Genomic DNA, 17,500 nt, shown 5'->3' on the forward strand with positions numbered 1-17,500 from the left:
CAAAGTCCAGTTTAGCGAGTTGTTGGTTGCAGTGCTGTGCCGGCCAGTTACTCCTCCTGCTAAAGCTGAACGCCCGCTGGAGAGTGTGGCTTTGGGATGGGGGAGTAGGTTTTGAGAGACTGGAGGTCTCCCGCCCCCTTTCAGCTCTTTGGGAGTGGAGGCCTCCAGGCCGATGGAGAAAAGGAGAAGGCAGGTGTAGGCGGTCGTCTTAAGTAGCCCAAGGAGGCAGGTAGGAGTGTGACACTGCTGCTGTTCTTGGCAGTCCAGAACCCGACTCCGCCTGGGGGGAGGCTGGGAACTCACCTGCTTGTTTTAATTTTTCCAAGAAGGTCTGTGCTGTCTCCTTGAGCTTATAAAAACAGACCAAGTACAGGATGGCCTTCTCTCAAAGTCAAGGCTGGAAGTTTCTTCTCGTTTCTCTCTCTCTCTCTCTCTCTCTCTCTCTCTCTCTCTCTCTCCTATACCCTCCCATAAAAATAAAAAAAAAAATCCCTTTCCTAAACTAGGTAGGCAGAGGTCTATTAGCAGAATGCGCATGAGCAGGGCCTGACAGGTGTGTTATGTCAAGAAAGACAGGTGCAAATTTCCTCTGTGTCTGTGTGTGTCTGTGCAGTTCCAGACCACAATGCGTGCCCCGGGGTTGTAGAGATTTATGAATTTATGGTTGCCCTGCTTAATAGGATTGTCCAGGCTAATGGGAATGGGCTGTTGTTAGGTTTTGAGCCCTTGCCATGTGAGTTCTTTGGTTGAGGGTAGGGGACACTTGTGTGTGTGGTGTGTGTGTTTATTTTTCTTAAGGATGTTGGCAGGCGGCTGCTGAGGCTGTGTCTCGGGCTTCTGTCTGCCAGGCGGCTGAAAGTACCCCCACTTCAGGCAGCAGGTGGAGGGAGATTGACTTTCCCTTCGCTTCCGTCCAGTGTATGTCTGTCTCCCAGGTCTGTGGAGGGAGGGGGTGAGAGCTGTCTTTTGTGTGTGTGTGTTTTGGACAGCCGTGGGTGATGTGTGTAACTGCCAAGAATACCAAAGTCAGTTTGGAAGTGTTACTGTTGTGAAAGCTTATCTTTTTAGTGTGCTTTCTCTCTGCCCAGAAAGAATAGGTATGTGCATGAACTCTTTCAAGTCATATGTTAAATATTCTCATAAAGTAGAATGAGCCTGTCATTGTACCAGACATGTGCCAGATGTCCTAGTTATTACTTTGATGGGGAAGGGAAATCTCAAGTACGTGAGAGGTAACTGCTTTTCTGTTGGATGCAAGATGCGGGCAGTCAGTTCTATGAAGAGTTCCTTACAAGAACTTCTGAGTATTTTCGAAATGAAATGGGCTGTACGTGGTGAGGAAGTCAAAGGGGAGTATTTGGGTTAACCTGTCCATGCAACATAACATGGCTATGTTTATGTAATGGTAACACAGACGAAGGTAAGGACTGTGTCTTAATGCGTGAGGGAAGATGTTGAGAATTCAATGTAAGCACTGTATCTGGATTCTTAATACTTGATCTTTACATTTTTTTCTTTACACAGGTTACTACTTGAGTTGCATAGAATTAGGTTGGACTATGGATGGTTTTTGTTGGTTTTGTGGCTTGGGCGATGCTCATTGTTTCATGAAAATGAGATAATGTGTGCCATTTACTCTTTAGACTTAAACATCAATACTTTCCCTCCAATACTTTCCTTGGATGGTTTTGAAGTTCTTTCATAATTAAAATGTCCTCTATGGATATGTTCTGCTTATTTTTAATAGGGGTTATCTGTGCTTGGTACTTACTGATATTTTTATGTGTCCATTATGCAGAATTCTGTTTAGTTTAATCACCACCTTGTGGGGGGAAAGTCACGCATATATAACATGCATCTTTGTTCCCACTTTATTCATTTCCTAGCATTGACCCTCTACAAGTGGCACTTGCGATCTGAAAACATAAGGTAGCTGCCAGGTTGGCTGTTTATTTGTTCAAAGTGCAAATAGGCCTTTTCCCCTGAATTTCTTGTATCATTTCGGGAATTATCTTGCATTTGCGACTTATTATATAAGAAATTTTTTAGGTTCAGGATTAACAAAAGAAATTATAAAATGTTACTGATTTCATAATATGAAGATGGATTGTGCATGCTATGTTGTTATAGGATTCTAATTAAGTACCTGTATAAATTGGAAAGGACATATACACAAGGAATTTCTCAAATCTTATTGCCTACTGTATTCTAAAGCTTCGGAGGACATTTAGAGTATTTTAAATTTCAACAGAAAGAAAAAAAATGTGTCTTTTCTTGAGATTACTTCTCACTCTCATTTACTAACTCAGTGAATTACTACTCTTTAAATAAGTAGAAAAACATATTTTAGGCATGTCTCAGAAAATGTTCTGTGTTCACTTTGCTGGTGAAAAATGTATGGAATTTTTGATAGGATGGAGGAATTTTAAGTGAAATGGTTATGATTTGAGAACTCTATGATGAGAGGAAATTTTAAAATCTGATATAAGGTTTTGACAATGCAATTTCAGTTCTTTGGAATATTAACTCACATCAAGTGAGTTCTTCAGAACAAACATAAAAGGTTTCCTTAACCTGCTAGTAGGTAGAAACACCTCCAAAGGAAAAGTTGCTAATTAGCAAAAATGAAGGGGACAGTGAAGGGACAGCTTAGAGATTTGGGGGAAGGCGGAAGCTATCTAAATCAAATCATCAGATTCCCCCCCCCTTTGAATTACTGAGTCCCAGATTAATTTATTGATTATATTCCATTTGAAATTTCATAACCAGGTTGATCCAAGTAGATGAGGGGCCCATTCAAAGGTTGTTTTCTAAAAGAAGCAAAGTGTAAGCCTGTGCAATTGCTTAAAAAATTTTTTTATCAACGAAGACAGATAATCTAAAGAATCCAAACAGGAAACCATGCAAACCTTACAATTCCCCTGCCTCACAAGAGATTTGTCTGAACTATCTGGATAATTACTGTAATGAAACATGTCTTTGTCCAGAATAAGGACTCCAGGTAGAAGCATAAAAGTTGCACTCTCCTCCCCCCAAATAAGTTCTTGATTAAAGTCAGAGCACTTTACCACTTTCTGCTTCACACTAGAGTGTTCCTTAGAAATTCTTCACAGGAAATTCTCTGCTAACATTAAGTCATCAGCTTCCTTAGGATTATGTTAAATAGAATGTCAGATCACTCCAATTTTAATTAAGGATCTTTTGGAGTAATTAAAATCAGACCTGATTATACCTGAATATTTATTCTTATATTTACTGGAAGGAATCTGCTATGCTAAGATATCCGTTGCATAGGAATTATTAGAGCATTGTGCCAAATGGTACAACAAAAATATTTAATAGTGAAAAATATTCTCTGTAGATGTTCAACTTAATTAATGAGGAGTTTACAGGAATAGATTATGTATATCTAATCACTAATACATTTGAGTTCAAATTCAACTGCATACTGGCTGATACTTATGTTCACCCCTGCTGAGCAGGAGGTTTCAGTTTGCCTGTTTAAACTTAAAATTAATGTTAAAATTAAAATACAAGATGTCAATAATGTTGGGGAAAATAGAAGGTAGCAGGAAAAATAGGAAGACCAAATATGAGATGGATTAGCTCCATAAAAGAAGCCATAGGCAGGAGTCTACAGAAGCTGTGCAGGGCTGTTGAGGACTGGACATTTTGGTCATCACTCATTCATAAGGTCTCCAAGAGTTGGAGCCGACTTAACGGTACATAGCACACACAAGAATCAATAATAATTGTAGCTGAGACATTGTGGCTTAGTATATATGTTGAAAAATAAAGTACTTTTTAAAAATATTAATGGACAGGACAATATCAATGATAAAGTCATTCTATAGCATTCTCTAAATTCTGAATTGGGAAGTCATGGAAGTGCTTTGAAAGTATTTTCAAGCGATTTAATTTACATTATGCTCATTTAACTGTGTTTCTTATATGGTAAATGTGTGTGTGTGTGTGTGTGTGTGATTGTGTGTGTGTGTGTGTATATATATATAAATCCTGTTTATGAAACGTTATACTAGTAAAATACTGTGTCAACTAGTTATAATTATTTAATCTTGCCTATAGCCTCCATAGGTTATACACCTAAAGTGCACTAGTACAATTATTTCTAAGTTTAGGTCCAAGCTATATGGAGAGATATATTTCCTCTATTAATATAATCCCTTGTCTTGCTCAATTATATAATTTTTACCATTTGTTTCATTCTATTTATTATATCTCAGCTGGATATCATACAACGGGACCTAAAAGTAATTAAATTCTCTTAGCACACGACAGAAACGGATCATTATTTAGTCTAAAAATGCTGACTGGTTGAAAGAGAAATGCAAAAACCCAAAAAAAACCCAAAAAACCAGAGTAGTTTGGTGAATTTGGAGGAAGTTACAGGTCAGCTTTTCCTTAAAAGAGCCCACAAGCGTGTTTACCACTCTTCTCCACTGAAGACGAGAATATCATTTCTTTCCGCCTTAGGAAAAACACAGCCCTCCTCTGGGCTCTGGCATGAGGCAGGGGTGCAGCTGTTGAGACCTAGGCTCCATGAGAGGAAGTGCAGTTGACTCCGAGGTAAATGGCAGCTGGGAAAGGAAGGATGCCTGGGGATGACCTTGTGCTCATCTCTTACACAGCCTGTCACTTCTGAGCCTCTGGTGCAGAGGTGCTCTTCCCAGAGCAAGGACGGGGAGGGGCAAAATCCCTTTTGGGTGTGAAGGTGAACGGGGAGAAAAACACTGCAGAAAGTTGGGTCCGTGTGTTGACTGGAGATCCGTGAGCTTTTCAGGTGATATTAAAGAGAAAAGGATTTGCACACAAAAAGAAAAGAAGTAAATTTTTAAAAATAATGGCCATGAGCTCTACTTTTAGAAAGCTGATCTGCATGCAGAAAAGACCTCTCCCTCAATATGCAAGTCTTTCTGAGAAATAATTCATCTTTTTTCTTGTTTGTCTCAGTCTTTCCTCCTTTTTCCTCCCACCTGACAGCTCCACCGGATTTATCAGATCTAACGTGTTAGTGAGAAACCTGTCATTGCATCTTTCTGAAACCAATTTTATTAGTAATGTGTGAGGAGTCCGATTATTCCAAATTTGATGTTGAACTCAATGTTGAAGTTATTAAGGCTTGTTTCCATGCTAAATTCAGGAGATTTTATCTTGAGGCATATAAAAAGTATTTTATTGGCAACCATACAAATATGTATGTGTATATACATATTTATATGCATAAACACATATATCTATACACACACCTATATGAAGAGGCATCATACTGCTTCCATGATATTCTAAAACAGGCTCTTTTAAAATGTAGCTTCATACAGAAACCAGAAGCCAGGTCTGCATGATGAAATCTTTCTCGCTTAAAAAAAAAAAATACATGCTGCCATCAAAGCATTGAGCATTTTCTTGCTTTTTACAGGCTATTTCATGCTGAAATCATGCCTATTTGCATGGATAGTCATTCTTTAAAACTAGCCACAGATGCAGTCCTAGGGAGCACGTAGATGTTTTCACAGGTGAACCGAAAGAGATGGGAGCGGTTCCAAGCACTCCGCACGCTGCCTTTGGCAATGGACCCTGTTATTGTGAAGATGTGCTCTGTTAAGCAAACGTGAAGTTTAATATTAGATCAACCCCGGGTGAAAAAAATATTCTCATTTTCTCCATAAAATGTTAATTGTAAGCAAAAAAAGATGTGACATCTTACATTTATGCCAAATTTGGGGTTAGTATCACTAGTTAATAAGTCACAAAATATGTCAACTACCTTTTATAAAATGCAAGGAGGGATCTTCTCTTTTTTACCTTGTGTTCCCAAGAAACAATGGAAGTTTGAATGCAGAGAAGGTATTTCCTTTCTCACATATATTGGAGTGATGTTATTTTCTTTCTTCTTTATACATCTTTTTTTTTAAATCTTTATCTCTGTGTGTTTTTTCTTAAATCCAGCATATGAAATAAGATTCACAAGTGGTGTATGTTAAAGAGTTTCTTTAAGCATGGATAAGTATTATTGTGGCCGATTTTAAGAGAAGAAAACTAGTCCTGAAGATATATTTATCTTTGCCTAATTCAATTTATTGATTTCTAAAATGTAACAACGTCGTTCTTTTGCAGTGAGTTCGACTTGATAATAATTTAAGTAATCAGATGGGCATCATGAAAATTTATAAATAGTCTCATACTTACATTAAAAAGCCCAAAAGATACCATCTTCAAAAGTGATTTTACTAATAAAAATGCATCTCTATGCTAAATAAGCAGACTTGTAATAGGAGTATTTTTGCAGTGATTTCAGTGTGAAATTGACCATTTATGTTGGAAAGATGCTGGAGGAGCTCCACTCATTTCATTTCACATTTGACAAAAATATTTTAAAATTTGGTAATAAAGGGTGTGCTTTAAATATTTGCATTTACTTTAGTGTTCTTTTCATAGCCTTAAAAATCACAATAATTTTAATGCAGAAATGGAATTTTGCATCCCAATTTCACACAGCCTCAAAATTTAATCCTATTTCTTAAGTATTGCCCACTTTCATCTTCTTTTGTAATGTGAATCTGAATGCCCAAAATTTAATCAATTGGTTGTCAGAGGCTGTGTACTTATAATCTACTATTTCTTCTGACGATAAACAGTATCATTTTAGGCATTTGTGAAAGAGAATCATATTACTGGTGCTTAAGCAGTTTTTGCTTTTTTTTTTTTTTAATCTTAATCCATCTTAAACCAGTGGAGCAGAAATATTTAAAAATGTTTCATTTCGAGCAGAGTGCATAATAAATTGCAATAATTGTAATGTGCCATAAATCCCAGAGCCTATGCATTTTGTATTTGATTCAGGATTGAGGTCAGGAAATTTGGAGAAATTTAAAGAAAATGATTCATCAGTCCTTTTGTTCTGTTGGCCAGGGTCCCGGGATTCTTGAGCTGTGCCCAGCTGACGAGCTTTTGAAGATGGCACAATAACTGCCCAGTGATGCCTGACCATGACAGCACAGCCCTCTTAAGCCGGCAGACCAAGAGGAGAAGAGTTGACATTGGAGTGAAAAGGACGGTAGGGACAGCATCTGCATTTTTTGCTAAGGCGAGAGCCACGTTTTTTAGTGCTATGAATCCCCAAGGTTCCGAGCAGGATGTTGAGTATTCAGTGGTGCAGCATGCAGATGGGGAGAAGTCAAATGTGCTCCGCAAGCTGCTGAAGAGGGCGAACTCGTATGAAGATGCCATGATGCCTTTCCCAGGAGCGACCATCATTTCCCAGCTGTTGAAAAATAACATGAACAAAAATGGTGGCACGGAGCCCAGTTTCCAAGCCAGCGGTCTCTCTAGCACAGGCTCCGAAGTACATCAGGAGGATATATGCAGCAACTCTTCAAGAGACAGCCCCCCAGAGTGTCTTTCCCCCTTTGGCAGGCCTACTATGAGCCAGTTTGATATGGATCGCTTATGTGATGAGCACCTGAGAGCAAAGCGCGCCCGGGTGGAGAATATCATTCGGGGGATGAGCCATTCCCCCAGTGTGGCGTTAAGGGGCAATGAAAATGAAAGAGAGATGGCCCCGCAGTCCGCGAGTCCCCGAGAAAGTTACAGAGAAAACAAACGCAAGCAGAAGCTGCCCCAGCAGCAGCAGCAGAGCTTCCAGCAGCTGGTTTCAGCCCGAAAAGAACAGAAGCGAGAGGAGCGCCGACAGCTGAAACAGCAGCTGGAGGACATGCAGAAACAGCTGCGCCAGCTGCAGGAAAAGTTCTACCAAATCTATGACAGCACTGATTCTGAAAATGACGAAGATGGTAACCTGTCTGAAGACAGCATGCGCTCGGAGATGCTGGAGGCCCGGGCCCAGGACTCCGTAGGGAGGTCAGATAATGAGATGTGCGAGCTAGACCCAGGACAGTTCATTGACCGAGCCCGAGCCCTGATCAGGGAGCAGGAAATGGCTGAAAACAAGCCCAAGCGAGAAGGCAACAACAAAGAGAGAGACCACGGGCCAAACTCCTTACAACCAGAAGGCAAACATTTGGCCGAGACCTTGAAACAGGAACTGAACTCTGCCATGTCGCAAGTTGTGGACACTGTGGTCAAAGTCTTTTCGGCCAAACCCTCCCGCCAGGTTCCTCAGGTCTTCCCCCCTCTCCAGATCCCCCAGGCCAGATTCGCAGTCAACGGGGAGAACCACAATTTCCACACCGCCAACCAGCGCCTGCAGTGCTTTGGCGACGTCATCATTCCGAACCCCCTGGACACCTTTGGCAACGTGCAGATGCCCGGTTCCACAGACCAGACAGAGGCGCTGCCCCTGGTGGTCCGCAAAAACTCATCTGACCAGTCTGCCTCCGGCCCTCCCACCGGCGGCCACCACCAGCCCCTGCACCAGTCACCTCTCTCTGCCACTGCAGGCTTCACCACATCCACCTTCCGCCACCCCTTCCCCCTGCCCTTGATGGCCTACCCCTTTCAGGGTCCATTAGGTGCTCCCTCTGGCTCCTTCTCGGGAAAAGACAGAGTGTCTCCTGAATCCTTGGACTTAACCAGGGAGACGACGAGTCTGCGGACCAAGATGTCATCCCACCATCTGAGCCACCACCCTTGTTCACCAGCACACCCACCCAGCACGGCGGAAGGGCTCTCCTTGTCCCTCATCAAGTCCGAGTGTGGCGATCTTCAAGACATGTCCGAAATCTCACCTTATTCGGGAAGTGCAATATCCTTTTATTTTCCCCTCACGGAAAACCAAACAAAACAAGGGCTTCCCAAAGGGTCAGGTTTGCAGCATATGTAGAATAACGTAGGTTAGCATCTTCTTAAGAATTCAATCTTTCCTGTTACTCAAAGTAATGCGCTTTTATAAACAGGCCTGTGGCACTTCTAATGGCACAAAACCTCCCCACTAAACCAACATCCTTGCAATTTTTACAAGTTGTGAACTGCCCCAAAGAGCTGGTATTTAATATATGCATTAACAGCAGTGTCTTTCTGCTGTTCTTCCTGTATTCTCTTCTTACGCTTTTAAAAATTTACTTATTTTAAATAAAATTTACTTATTTATTTTGATATTTTTATTGATTTCAGAGAGGAAAGGAGAGTTAGAAACAGCAATGATGAGAGATAACCATCGATCAGCTGCCTCCTACACACCCCACACTGGGCATCGAGCCTGCAACCCGGGCACGTGCCCTGACTGGGAATTGAATCGTGACCTCCTGCTTAACCACTGAGCCATACCTGCTGAGCTTAAATATATTTTTTATTGATTTCAGAGAGGAAGGGAGAGGGGAGAGATAGAAACATCAATGATGAGAGAGAATCATTGATTGGCAGCCTCCTGCATGCCCCCTACTGGGGATCGAGCCCGCAACGCTGGCATGTGCCCTTGACCTGGAACCCTATAGTCCACAGGCCGATGCTCTATCCGCTGAGCCAAACCAACTGGGCTACCCTTTTTTTTCTTTTTTTAAAGAGTAAAATCAGAGATAGAAAAATATCTCATTGTGATATTGAATTCTAAGTTTCATAATGGAGTGAAAAGTCAGTTTTAGATCCCAGATGCCATAAGAATTCTCCCTTGAAGCCCTGAACAGGCTCCTGGGCCCTTTAAAGAAGGCTTGATTCAGTCTGATGCAGAGCACTGTGCTGGTGGGAGGAAGAGGGGTATGGGAGGGGAGGTGGATTCTCCGTTTAATCCTGAAGTGAGACGTGGTTTTTTAAAGGAAATACACAGGTACTGATTTATTCCGACGGCATCGGTCTCTCGTTCACCAAGGTCTGTTCTTTGGGCTGGTGCAGCTGCCTCCCATGCATGATTAACCTCTGTTCAGCCATACACAGAAATCTTTTGTCCTAACATACACAAAGCAAATTATTTTGGAAAGCAAGAGAGCACAATTAAATATAAAACTCAAGCTGTATTCGACTTAAAAATGGCTCTTTTTATGACTCTTTTTATTTTGAACCTGACTTTGATGTAGAGATGCCAGTTATATATTTTATTGGTTCTGTCCTGCACTCTGGCTATTTTTAATTGATGATTTTTTCTCTCTCTCTGTAAATTGGTCTTTGCAGTAAATTCTTAAGAATCTTGTGGTCATGGGTGTTCTGGGGTTGTAGACTAGTAGCTTTGGGGGGCAGGTCAGGCATGTTTCTCTTATAATAAATTGCCATATGGATATAAAATTTAGCAATAAAGTTGGCTGTTGCTAAATTAAGGATTTTGAGCAATTGTCTTGATGACTAGAAATTGACATTTTAGTATGTAAACCCACTCAAGAGGCTGCCATTTGAGTGCAAAGTCCCAGCTCTGGTGGAAATGTGTTTTCTCAGGTAGTGAAGGTCGTCCTTCCAGCTAAATCTTAGGATACTGGGGAAGATTTCTGATAAGGCGAGTGGGAGGCACTAGTAGGAGACCCACTTGGGCAGTTAACAGAGTCTCTCTCCATGGTGAGGAAAAAGAGAATCATGTCGTGAGAGAAAGCAAGAGAAAGATGTTGAGGACCTAGCTTTATAAATAGAAACTGAGTCTTTGGTTTCAGATTTAACTTCTACCATTCAAAGACTTAAAACCGAACCCATTGGTCATGAATCAAGGCTGTGCCAAGCACCATACCAGGCAATAAACAATCAGAATGATTGGATTATAGCTATTGGTGATGAGAAAGGCAAAGCAAGAAGACACAAGGACTGGAATTTTTTTTTTTAACACCCTTTGTAGGAAGGGCATCTTCCAAAGTTCATACCAGGCCACTGTCCAAAGCTAGGCCTCATCTCTTCAGAGATCCTCTAGTTCATTTGAAGCCAGTAGCAGTGATGGTGGGTTCTCTCTCTGTCTCTGAAACACACACACACACCAGAAAGGGACATGCCTATTTTGGTGAATATTTGAATCCAGGTTTCAAAGTCTTGTAAAGTCCATATTAAACTCTTTAACTCAAGATGCCTGTTTATGGTGGTTTTGTGTTTTTTTTTAAATTAGACTTTTCATTTATAACCAGATAATTTTCTGCTTTTGTTTTTTTAAAGTAAGTTGGGTCTTCTAGAAAAAAAATTTTTTTTGATTGCTTTAAGCGTTGGCCATGCTCATTGTCTCACCCTCTCTAAATCTCCTGAGGAGTTTTAAGGATTTGAATGGAAAGAAGTTCCTTTTATTTCTATGCGTATCAAGGGCTTTAAAGAGAATATAGTTGCTTTTTCTTCAGATGAATAACTTCTCCTCTGTCCTACCAATATAAGGTTCTGTAAAACGATGGTGGTTCGGAAACACCTGTGTTCATATGAAATGTTAGTTGCTTTACCTGGAGGTGTTTCTTTTGTGTAGCTAAATAATTGGACCACTTGTTGCAAGAAATGACTACATTTCCCACCTTCTAGCTTTCTACCCTCTGCCTCTTTCTCTTTCCCCTCTACCACATCGCACTTTTAACCATTTATCTCATTGATGCATTATTTCTTAGGAAGACAATAGGCAAGCGACCTTTTCTTTTTAATATATTTTTACTGATTTCAGAGAGGAAGGGAGAGGGAGAGAGAGAGATAGAAACATCCATGATAAGAGAGAATCACTGAAAAGCTGCCTCCTGCACACCCCACACTGGGATTGAGCCTGCAACCTGGGTATGTGCCCTGACTGGGAATCGAACCCTTGACCTCCTGGTTCATAGGTCAATGCTCAACCACTGAGCAACACTGGCCAGGCAAGCAACCTTTTCTATAGTCCACATAATTCTGAAGTCAGTGAGAATCTGCATGTTTGTTGGGAAACTGGACCCACTTTTCTCCTCTCTTCATCCTTGCATGGAAGCGAGTTCTTCCTCTGCGTGTAGGCAAAATTCTCAAGCATTTAGTTTAAAGAAATCTCTAGGAATCACACTGAGTGGTGTCTTACTTCAGTTGTATGGATGTAAGCACATATTTGAACCTGTAGTTACTCATGTTGAAAAGGTCAGTACCAACGAGATGAAATGGTACCACTATCATCGTCCTTATTATGTTTTTATTTTTAGTTTCACGGGTTTCCAAGTTGTGATGAATAATTTCTTAAGGAACTATTACTTCCTACTCAAAAGGGCATCATCTGTTTCTCTGAACAAAGTAGCTCAGACAAGAACTACTGAGAACACCAGCTTACCAGAGAAATCCACTTAAGTTCAGCACATTAAGCACATGTGTTCTAGGAGGGAGAACAGTACCTTGTTCTTCCTTCTAACAGAAAGGAAATGGTGAACGTGTGCACGTTCAACTGAATGTCAGTGCACCTGCTCACATCTTGGGCATAAAAAATGTGTGCAGTATCTTTGCAAATGAATCTCTTTAATCAAATATTAAGTTTTATTCAAATTCCAAAAGAAACAGCCAGCCAATTGTTTTCCTCCGTGGTGTTCCTTGTCATTCATCCTCTTTGCATCTCAAGAAAAATAGCCTTGTTGAGGCCTCCAACATTTGCATGCACCCAATTAAATCCCAGGAGGATCATAAGCCTTTAAGACATGCAGGTGAAGACACACCTATTCTCTGTGCAGGCCAGCTGCCCCTACTGGACTTTTAGGGAGAATGTTAACAATACTTGAAGAAGCTGCGAAAGGAACATTGTCTAATAGGTTGAAATTAAAGTCTAACTGGAAAAGATGGATTAAAAATGAATTTCTAAGATGTGAAATAATCCATAGAAGTTGATCTTTTACATGTTTTGAAGGCTTATGGGACCAGAGTAGTTAATTTCGTTATAGGGAAACATGCCCTGCCATTGTGAAGTAAAATGAAAAAAAATATTCACCGCCCCCCCCCCACACCCCCGGTTATGTGGAGCTTCTTAGAGAAGCAACAACTTCATTGCTCTATCACTGTCGCCAAGTGAGATCGTTTAGATCTTTGCTCCCCGTTTTAGGTTTCCCTGGGGGGGGGGGGGGGGACAGTGTCAGAAATACAGCAAGTCAGGGCAGAAGGAGAAAGCTGAAATTCTTTGGGTTCCTAAGAGGTTTAGAAAATGTAGGTAAGCAGTCCCGATCCGTTTGGTTGGACATGCAGCTTGTAAAATCTCTAGCCACAATTCAGAGCGCAACTGGAAAAAGAGAATTTCCTTCCTCCTGCCTCCACAACCTATTATTCTCCCATTTGCCTTTTTGCTGCCTCCGCTGCTCCTCCCGCTGCTGCGTGTAGGTAAGGTTATATTGTGCTTGGTAAACAGACAACACACATTCTCAGGTTGTTTGAACACCGCTTTAGATTCAGCTGTAGCACTCTACTTCTCTGATCTTTTATATTCCCCAGCAGATGTCTTTCATTAATTTATGGATTTATCATCTTTTCTTTTCCCCCTTTTTCTTTTCTTTTTTTTTTTTTACACCTGGCAGCTGTCTCAAGTTTCAGCAGTTATTGTCTATTTTGCATTACACATAGAATTGAATGTCATCTGTCTTCACAAAGCTATGGCTAAGAGAATTGAGGCAAAGCCACATGAGCTGCCTGGACAGATCTTGTTTGCGTTCCATCCCCCCTTTCCCTGCCCCCCCTTTACCTCCTTAATATTTATTTGTGCTCATTTTCTTTCCTGGCCTTGAATGGAGCTTAGCTCGTGTTCAGTACAGCTGTATGTTTACTGAATCTATTCCATCATGAGTCATTGTGCGTGTGTAAGTATCCTGGAAACAGCTAGTGCTTTCTTGGAAGAACAGTTGCTTTTCAGCACAAGCACTTAAAAGGGAAATTAACCAATTGGTCAGTTCAGATTTATTTTGAGGAGGCAAAAAAAAAGGATTATCTAACTGTTGGCTTTTAAAGGTTTCATTAGCTATTTTTAATAGTTTATTAGAAACATCTATTTTATGGGAATTTTATCTCAATTACACGATGGGCGAGAGAGAAAGATTTATTCTGTGTTCCATTTCAACCGGTCGATTCCAAGTATTACCAACAGGAAGCGTTTCAAAGCAAAAACAGACTTGAGAAATCAAATCAGAATAATTTTTTTTTTCATGAAATAAAAGCCTCTGCGTCCCCATCGAAATAAGATGGGAGTTGACTTGTCTTTTAAATAAAAAGAACGAAACCATCTTTTAGCAAAAATATAAATGTGTGGAAAGCTTCGGGAAGTTTCCGTGGCTCGCTGACCGTCTGGGAACCACAGCAAAACAATGTTTTGTATGAGGCCACACTGTGAAAGATGTGGGACTGTCTCCCACTAAGAGTTAAATGTTTGAGGTTGTTTTAATGTAACTGTCTGGGGGAAAAAAAAGATTAGACCCCAGATCTGAGAATGTTTGTTGAAGTTTGGACTCGCCTAAAACTCTTATCATGAGGCAATAGGAGACAGCTTGCAACTATTATTTCACTTATCCATCTGGACAGATGGCCCTGAAGTAGGCTGTGCTCCTTTAGTCTTCTCTATCTGTCTAATGGAGGTTACTGGAGGGCCTTTCAGCTCTCTCCTTGGCACAAAAAGTATGTCAGTCATAAATTATCGTCTTTGTAATCATTAAGGATCTCCAACAAAAACACAAGTTCAGTTAAGCTGCTTTGGCTTACAGATCTAAAAGATCAAAATTTCTTGCTTCGGTGTTTATTTTCAGTGGAGAAAAATAAAGCCCAATATTTAACTCTTCTATTTACCAACCAAGGTGATCTTTCGCACAATTTGCATGATATTAAAGGGAACGCTAATCACCTTCTCAGCAGAATATTTGGCTAAACACCCTGTTAGAAGTAGTCAAGAGCTTATCAATATTAATTATTTGAGTCTGCTTCTGTAGTAGTCACTCTCTGGTTTCCCTCTGTTCTGAAAGATTGCTCGCGCTGTGCTTGAGGGAGGTCATTTGGAAACCTTTCCCTTTCCTAAATATCTGCGTATTTGACCTTTTTTGTACAAGGTGTGAAATTTCTGTTGGGTAAGAAATCTCTCTCTCTCTCTCTCTCTCTCTCTCTCTCTCGCACGTGCACGCGCACACACATGCACATTTTCTTTTTTCCTAATTTGTCCCAGACTCTCTTTTAAGAGAAAAATCCTTAGAGAAGCTTCTAGGAAGGACCCTTAATTGACCTTGTGGGGGACCACATTGATTTTCTCCACGTGCATCTTCATTTCTGATAAATTATAAAGCCATTAATTTGCTGAGGAAATGGCAGGGCCAGGCTGCGGCACAGATGTGACCAGGGCCGCCCCAGCTCCGAGTGTGCGGAGGAGTGCCAAGAATCCGGGCGAGAATCAGGAAGCCTGGATTGTTATGGTTAGCCTCATATTCTCTCGGGAACTGTTTTAGTTGCTGCTGTTTACAGATCTAAAAGGTAATGATGTTTCCAGATAAATAGGCCTTCTTATTTGGGGTAAGTGGCCATTTATTGATCTGCTAACCCACCGTTATTGATTTGTTAGCCCCAACCACTGCGCTACTCTCCAAGGAGTTAACTACAAATCCGGGAGAGGCAAATTGTACTTGGTCTTGGAGCGTTGCTTTAACAAAAGCGACACTCCCTCTCCTCATTCTCTCTGTGCCAAAAGGACCCCTTCCCAAATTTAGCTATTATTTAAAAGGGAACAATTAAAAGGATACAATAATAAGATAGGAAGAAAGTGAGTCAAGACGTTCCATTACATTAGCGCTGAAACGTAAAATGCGAAGCTTGCCTAACTGTTCAAAATAAATGCCTTTTGTGTTTTCATGCACATTAGGATAATAATTTGATGTAAACGGCAGAGTGTGGAGAGGAGAATAAACAGAACCATAATTGTGAAGAAGAAGAAAAAAAAAACAACTCTCATGATAAGAGTTGTGTAGCACGTGTTGGGTGCATTTGTCTCCTTAGCAACAAGTGAACGTATAGAGAGAGGGGCTCTGTTTTGCCACCCTCACCACAAAGTAGCCAAGATTCTGCAACTGAATTGTGCATCCTCGCCGTGACATTTGGCAATCTGTGACAGGCAATGGGCAGTTGGAGCAAGCGGCAGCAAGTCAGGGATGGATTCCACGACTGCGTGGTGGGCCTCCAGACTCCCGGGGGTGGGAGGTGACTGGTCCCTGTGTTTAAAGCAATATTTTCCTTAACCAATTGCATCCTACATGCAGGAAGGATTGTCACCCAATCACTTGAAAAAAGCAAAGCTCATGTTCTTTTATACCCGTTACCCCAGCTCCAACATGCTGAAGACCTACTTCTCCGATGTAAAGGTAGGGACGTTTTGTGTTATTCATTCCACCACCCCCCCCCAATTTCTGTGCATGTTATCATGATTTGAGCTTTTGGGAGTTAAGGGAGCTGAGTGTGGAATCAGTTCATTGACACACCTGTGTTGTACTGATTTAATGCACTTGTCCTTCTGTCTAAAGCTGGGCCAGGCAAAGCTGCCCCCTGCGCATCAAGACCACAGAACTGGTGTTAATAAGTCACATGGTTTCCATGGTAGTCGGGGAAACTTCGCCTCTGTCTTTATATGTCTTAGTAACTTCTTGGAAGAAATTTCAGCTGGTACTGAATGGATGTGCTTCAGGGGATGTTTTTTTTTCCCTCCCCTCAGCAACAGTCGACTGTTTCTGTTTTATTTCTGTTTCCTCATATTTGTGATTTTGAAAGCAAACTCTAGCACCTCATCTATGCAGTAGCTGCTTAAAAACAAAAGTGATGATTGTCTCTTATTTACAACTTAATTTGTTGTTGATGTAGAGTACACTGAGCATAAGGAGAATGAATAAAGTGACAGATTCAGGACACATTATTCAAATGAGGATATGAAAGCTGTCGGTTCTACAGCTGCAGCCTCCCTCATTCTACAGAATATGGGGACCTCCTGGTTCTGTGTGTGTGTGTGTGGGGGGGGGGGTTAAGTAATTGTTTGCATCAACTTGATGTTGTGTTAATCATCTGTAACTTTTTAAAACATAGATTGGGTTTTGATGATGATAATGGCACGCATGGTATCATTATCCAAGGATCTTGCTAAACATTACATTAGCTGAGATTAGTTTATTCGGGTTGGGTGCTTCCCCCCACTCCCCTTCCCACCCCCATATGTACAAGTTCTTATTTCTGCCATGGCGAGAATTCTCGAGCAGCCAAAATACGCTCATTCCTCCGCACTCCTCTCTGCATAGTGTTTTGTGCCCGATGCCCACGTTGCTTCACTGGCCCCCTTTTGCAGGCCAGCTCATTTCAGTTTCCTTCCCTGATGTTTTATTTGGCCTTATAAGAAAAGTTCTGTTTTCCCTCCTGTTTGCTTTGAGTTGTGTATCAACTCCAGGCTTTTATCTTTCTCCTTCCCTGGCCGAGCTCCTTAAGTGGAAGGCATGTTTCTCCTCCGTCAGTGCCAACAAACTGGGCAGGATGGGGAAGGCAGAGAAAGGCAGTAATAGGAATTACTTACACGGCTGAATAGGAATCATCCAGCGCACAAAAAGAGGCTGAGCGACACAGTAGGCCAGGAAAAGGGCTCGGACCATCCTAACGACAGGTGAAAGGGAATTTATCAGCCGGTTGAGGACCAACCAGCTTCTAGAGCAGCGGT

At 41.3% G+C, this 17,500-nt stretch overlaps 1 protein-coding gene across 5 annotated transcripts in view; it reads left to right on the forward strand.

Moving 5' to 3' along the window:
* The window catches only part of PROX1 (prospero homeobox 1), a 47,755-nt gene that overhangs the window by 1,345 nt on the left and 28,910 nt on the right, over positions 1-17,500 (forward strand). For 4 of the 5 annotated variants that reach the window (XM_006772928.2, XM_006772923.2, XM_006772929.2 and 1 more), the window contains exons 2-3: positions 6,931-8,722; positions 16,062-16,169. In XM_006772928.2, the coding sequence (XP_006772991.1) occupies positions 6,998-8,722; positions 16,062-16,169 (1,833 nt within the window). In that variant the 5' untranslated portion in view covers positions 6,931-6,997. Of the gene's footprint in view, positions 1-1,371; positions 1,421-6,930; positions 8,723-16,061; positions 16,170-17,500 lie in introns of those variants that run through there. The other variant, XM_015569943.1, reaches the window with a different exon arrangement.

Source organism: Myotis davidii, unplaced genomic scaffold (genome assembly GCF_000327345.1).
Source record: "Myotis davidii unplaced genomic scaffold, ASM32734v1 scaffold362, whole genome shotgun sequence".
NCBI lineage: Eukaryota > Metazoa > Chordata > Mammalia > Chiroptera > Vespertilionidae > Myotis > Myotis davidii.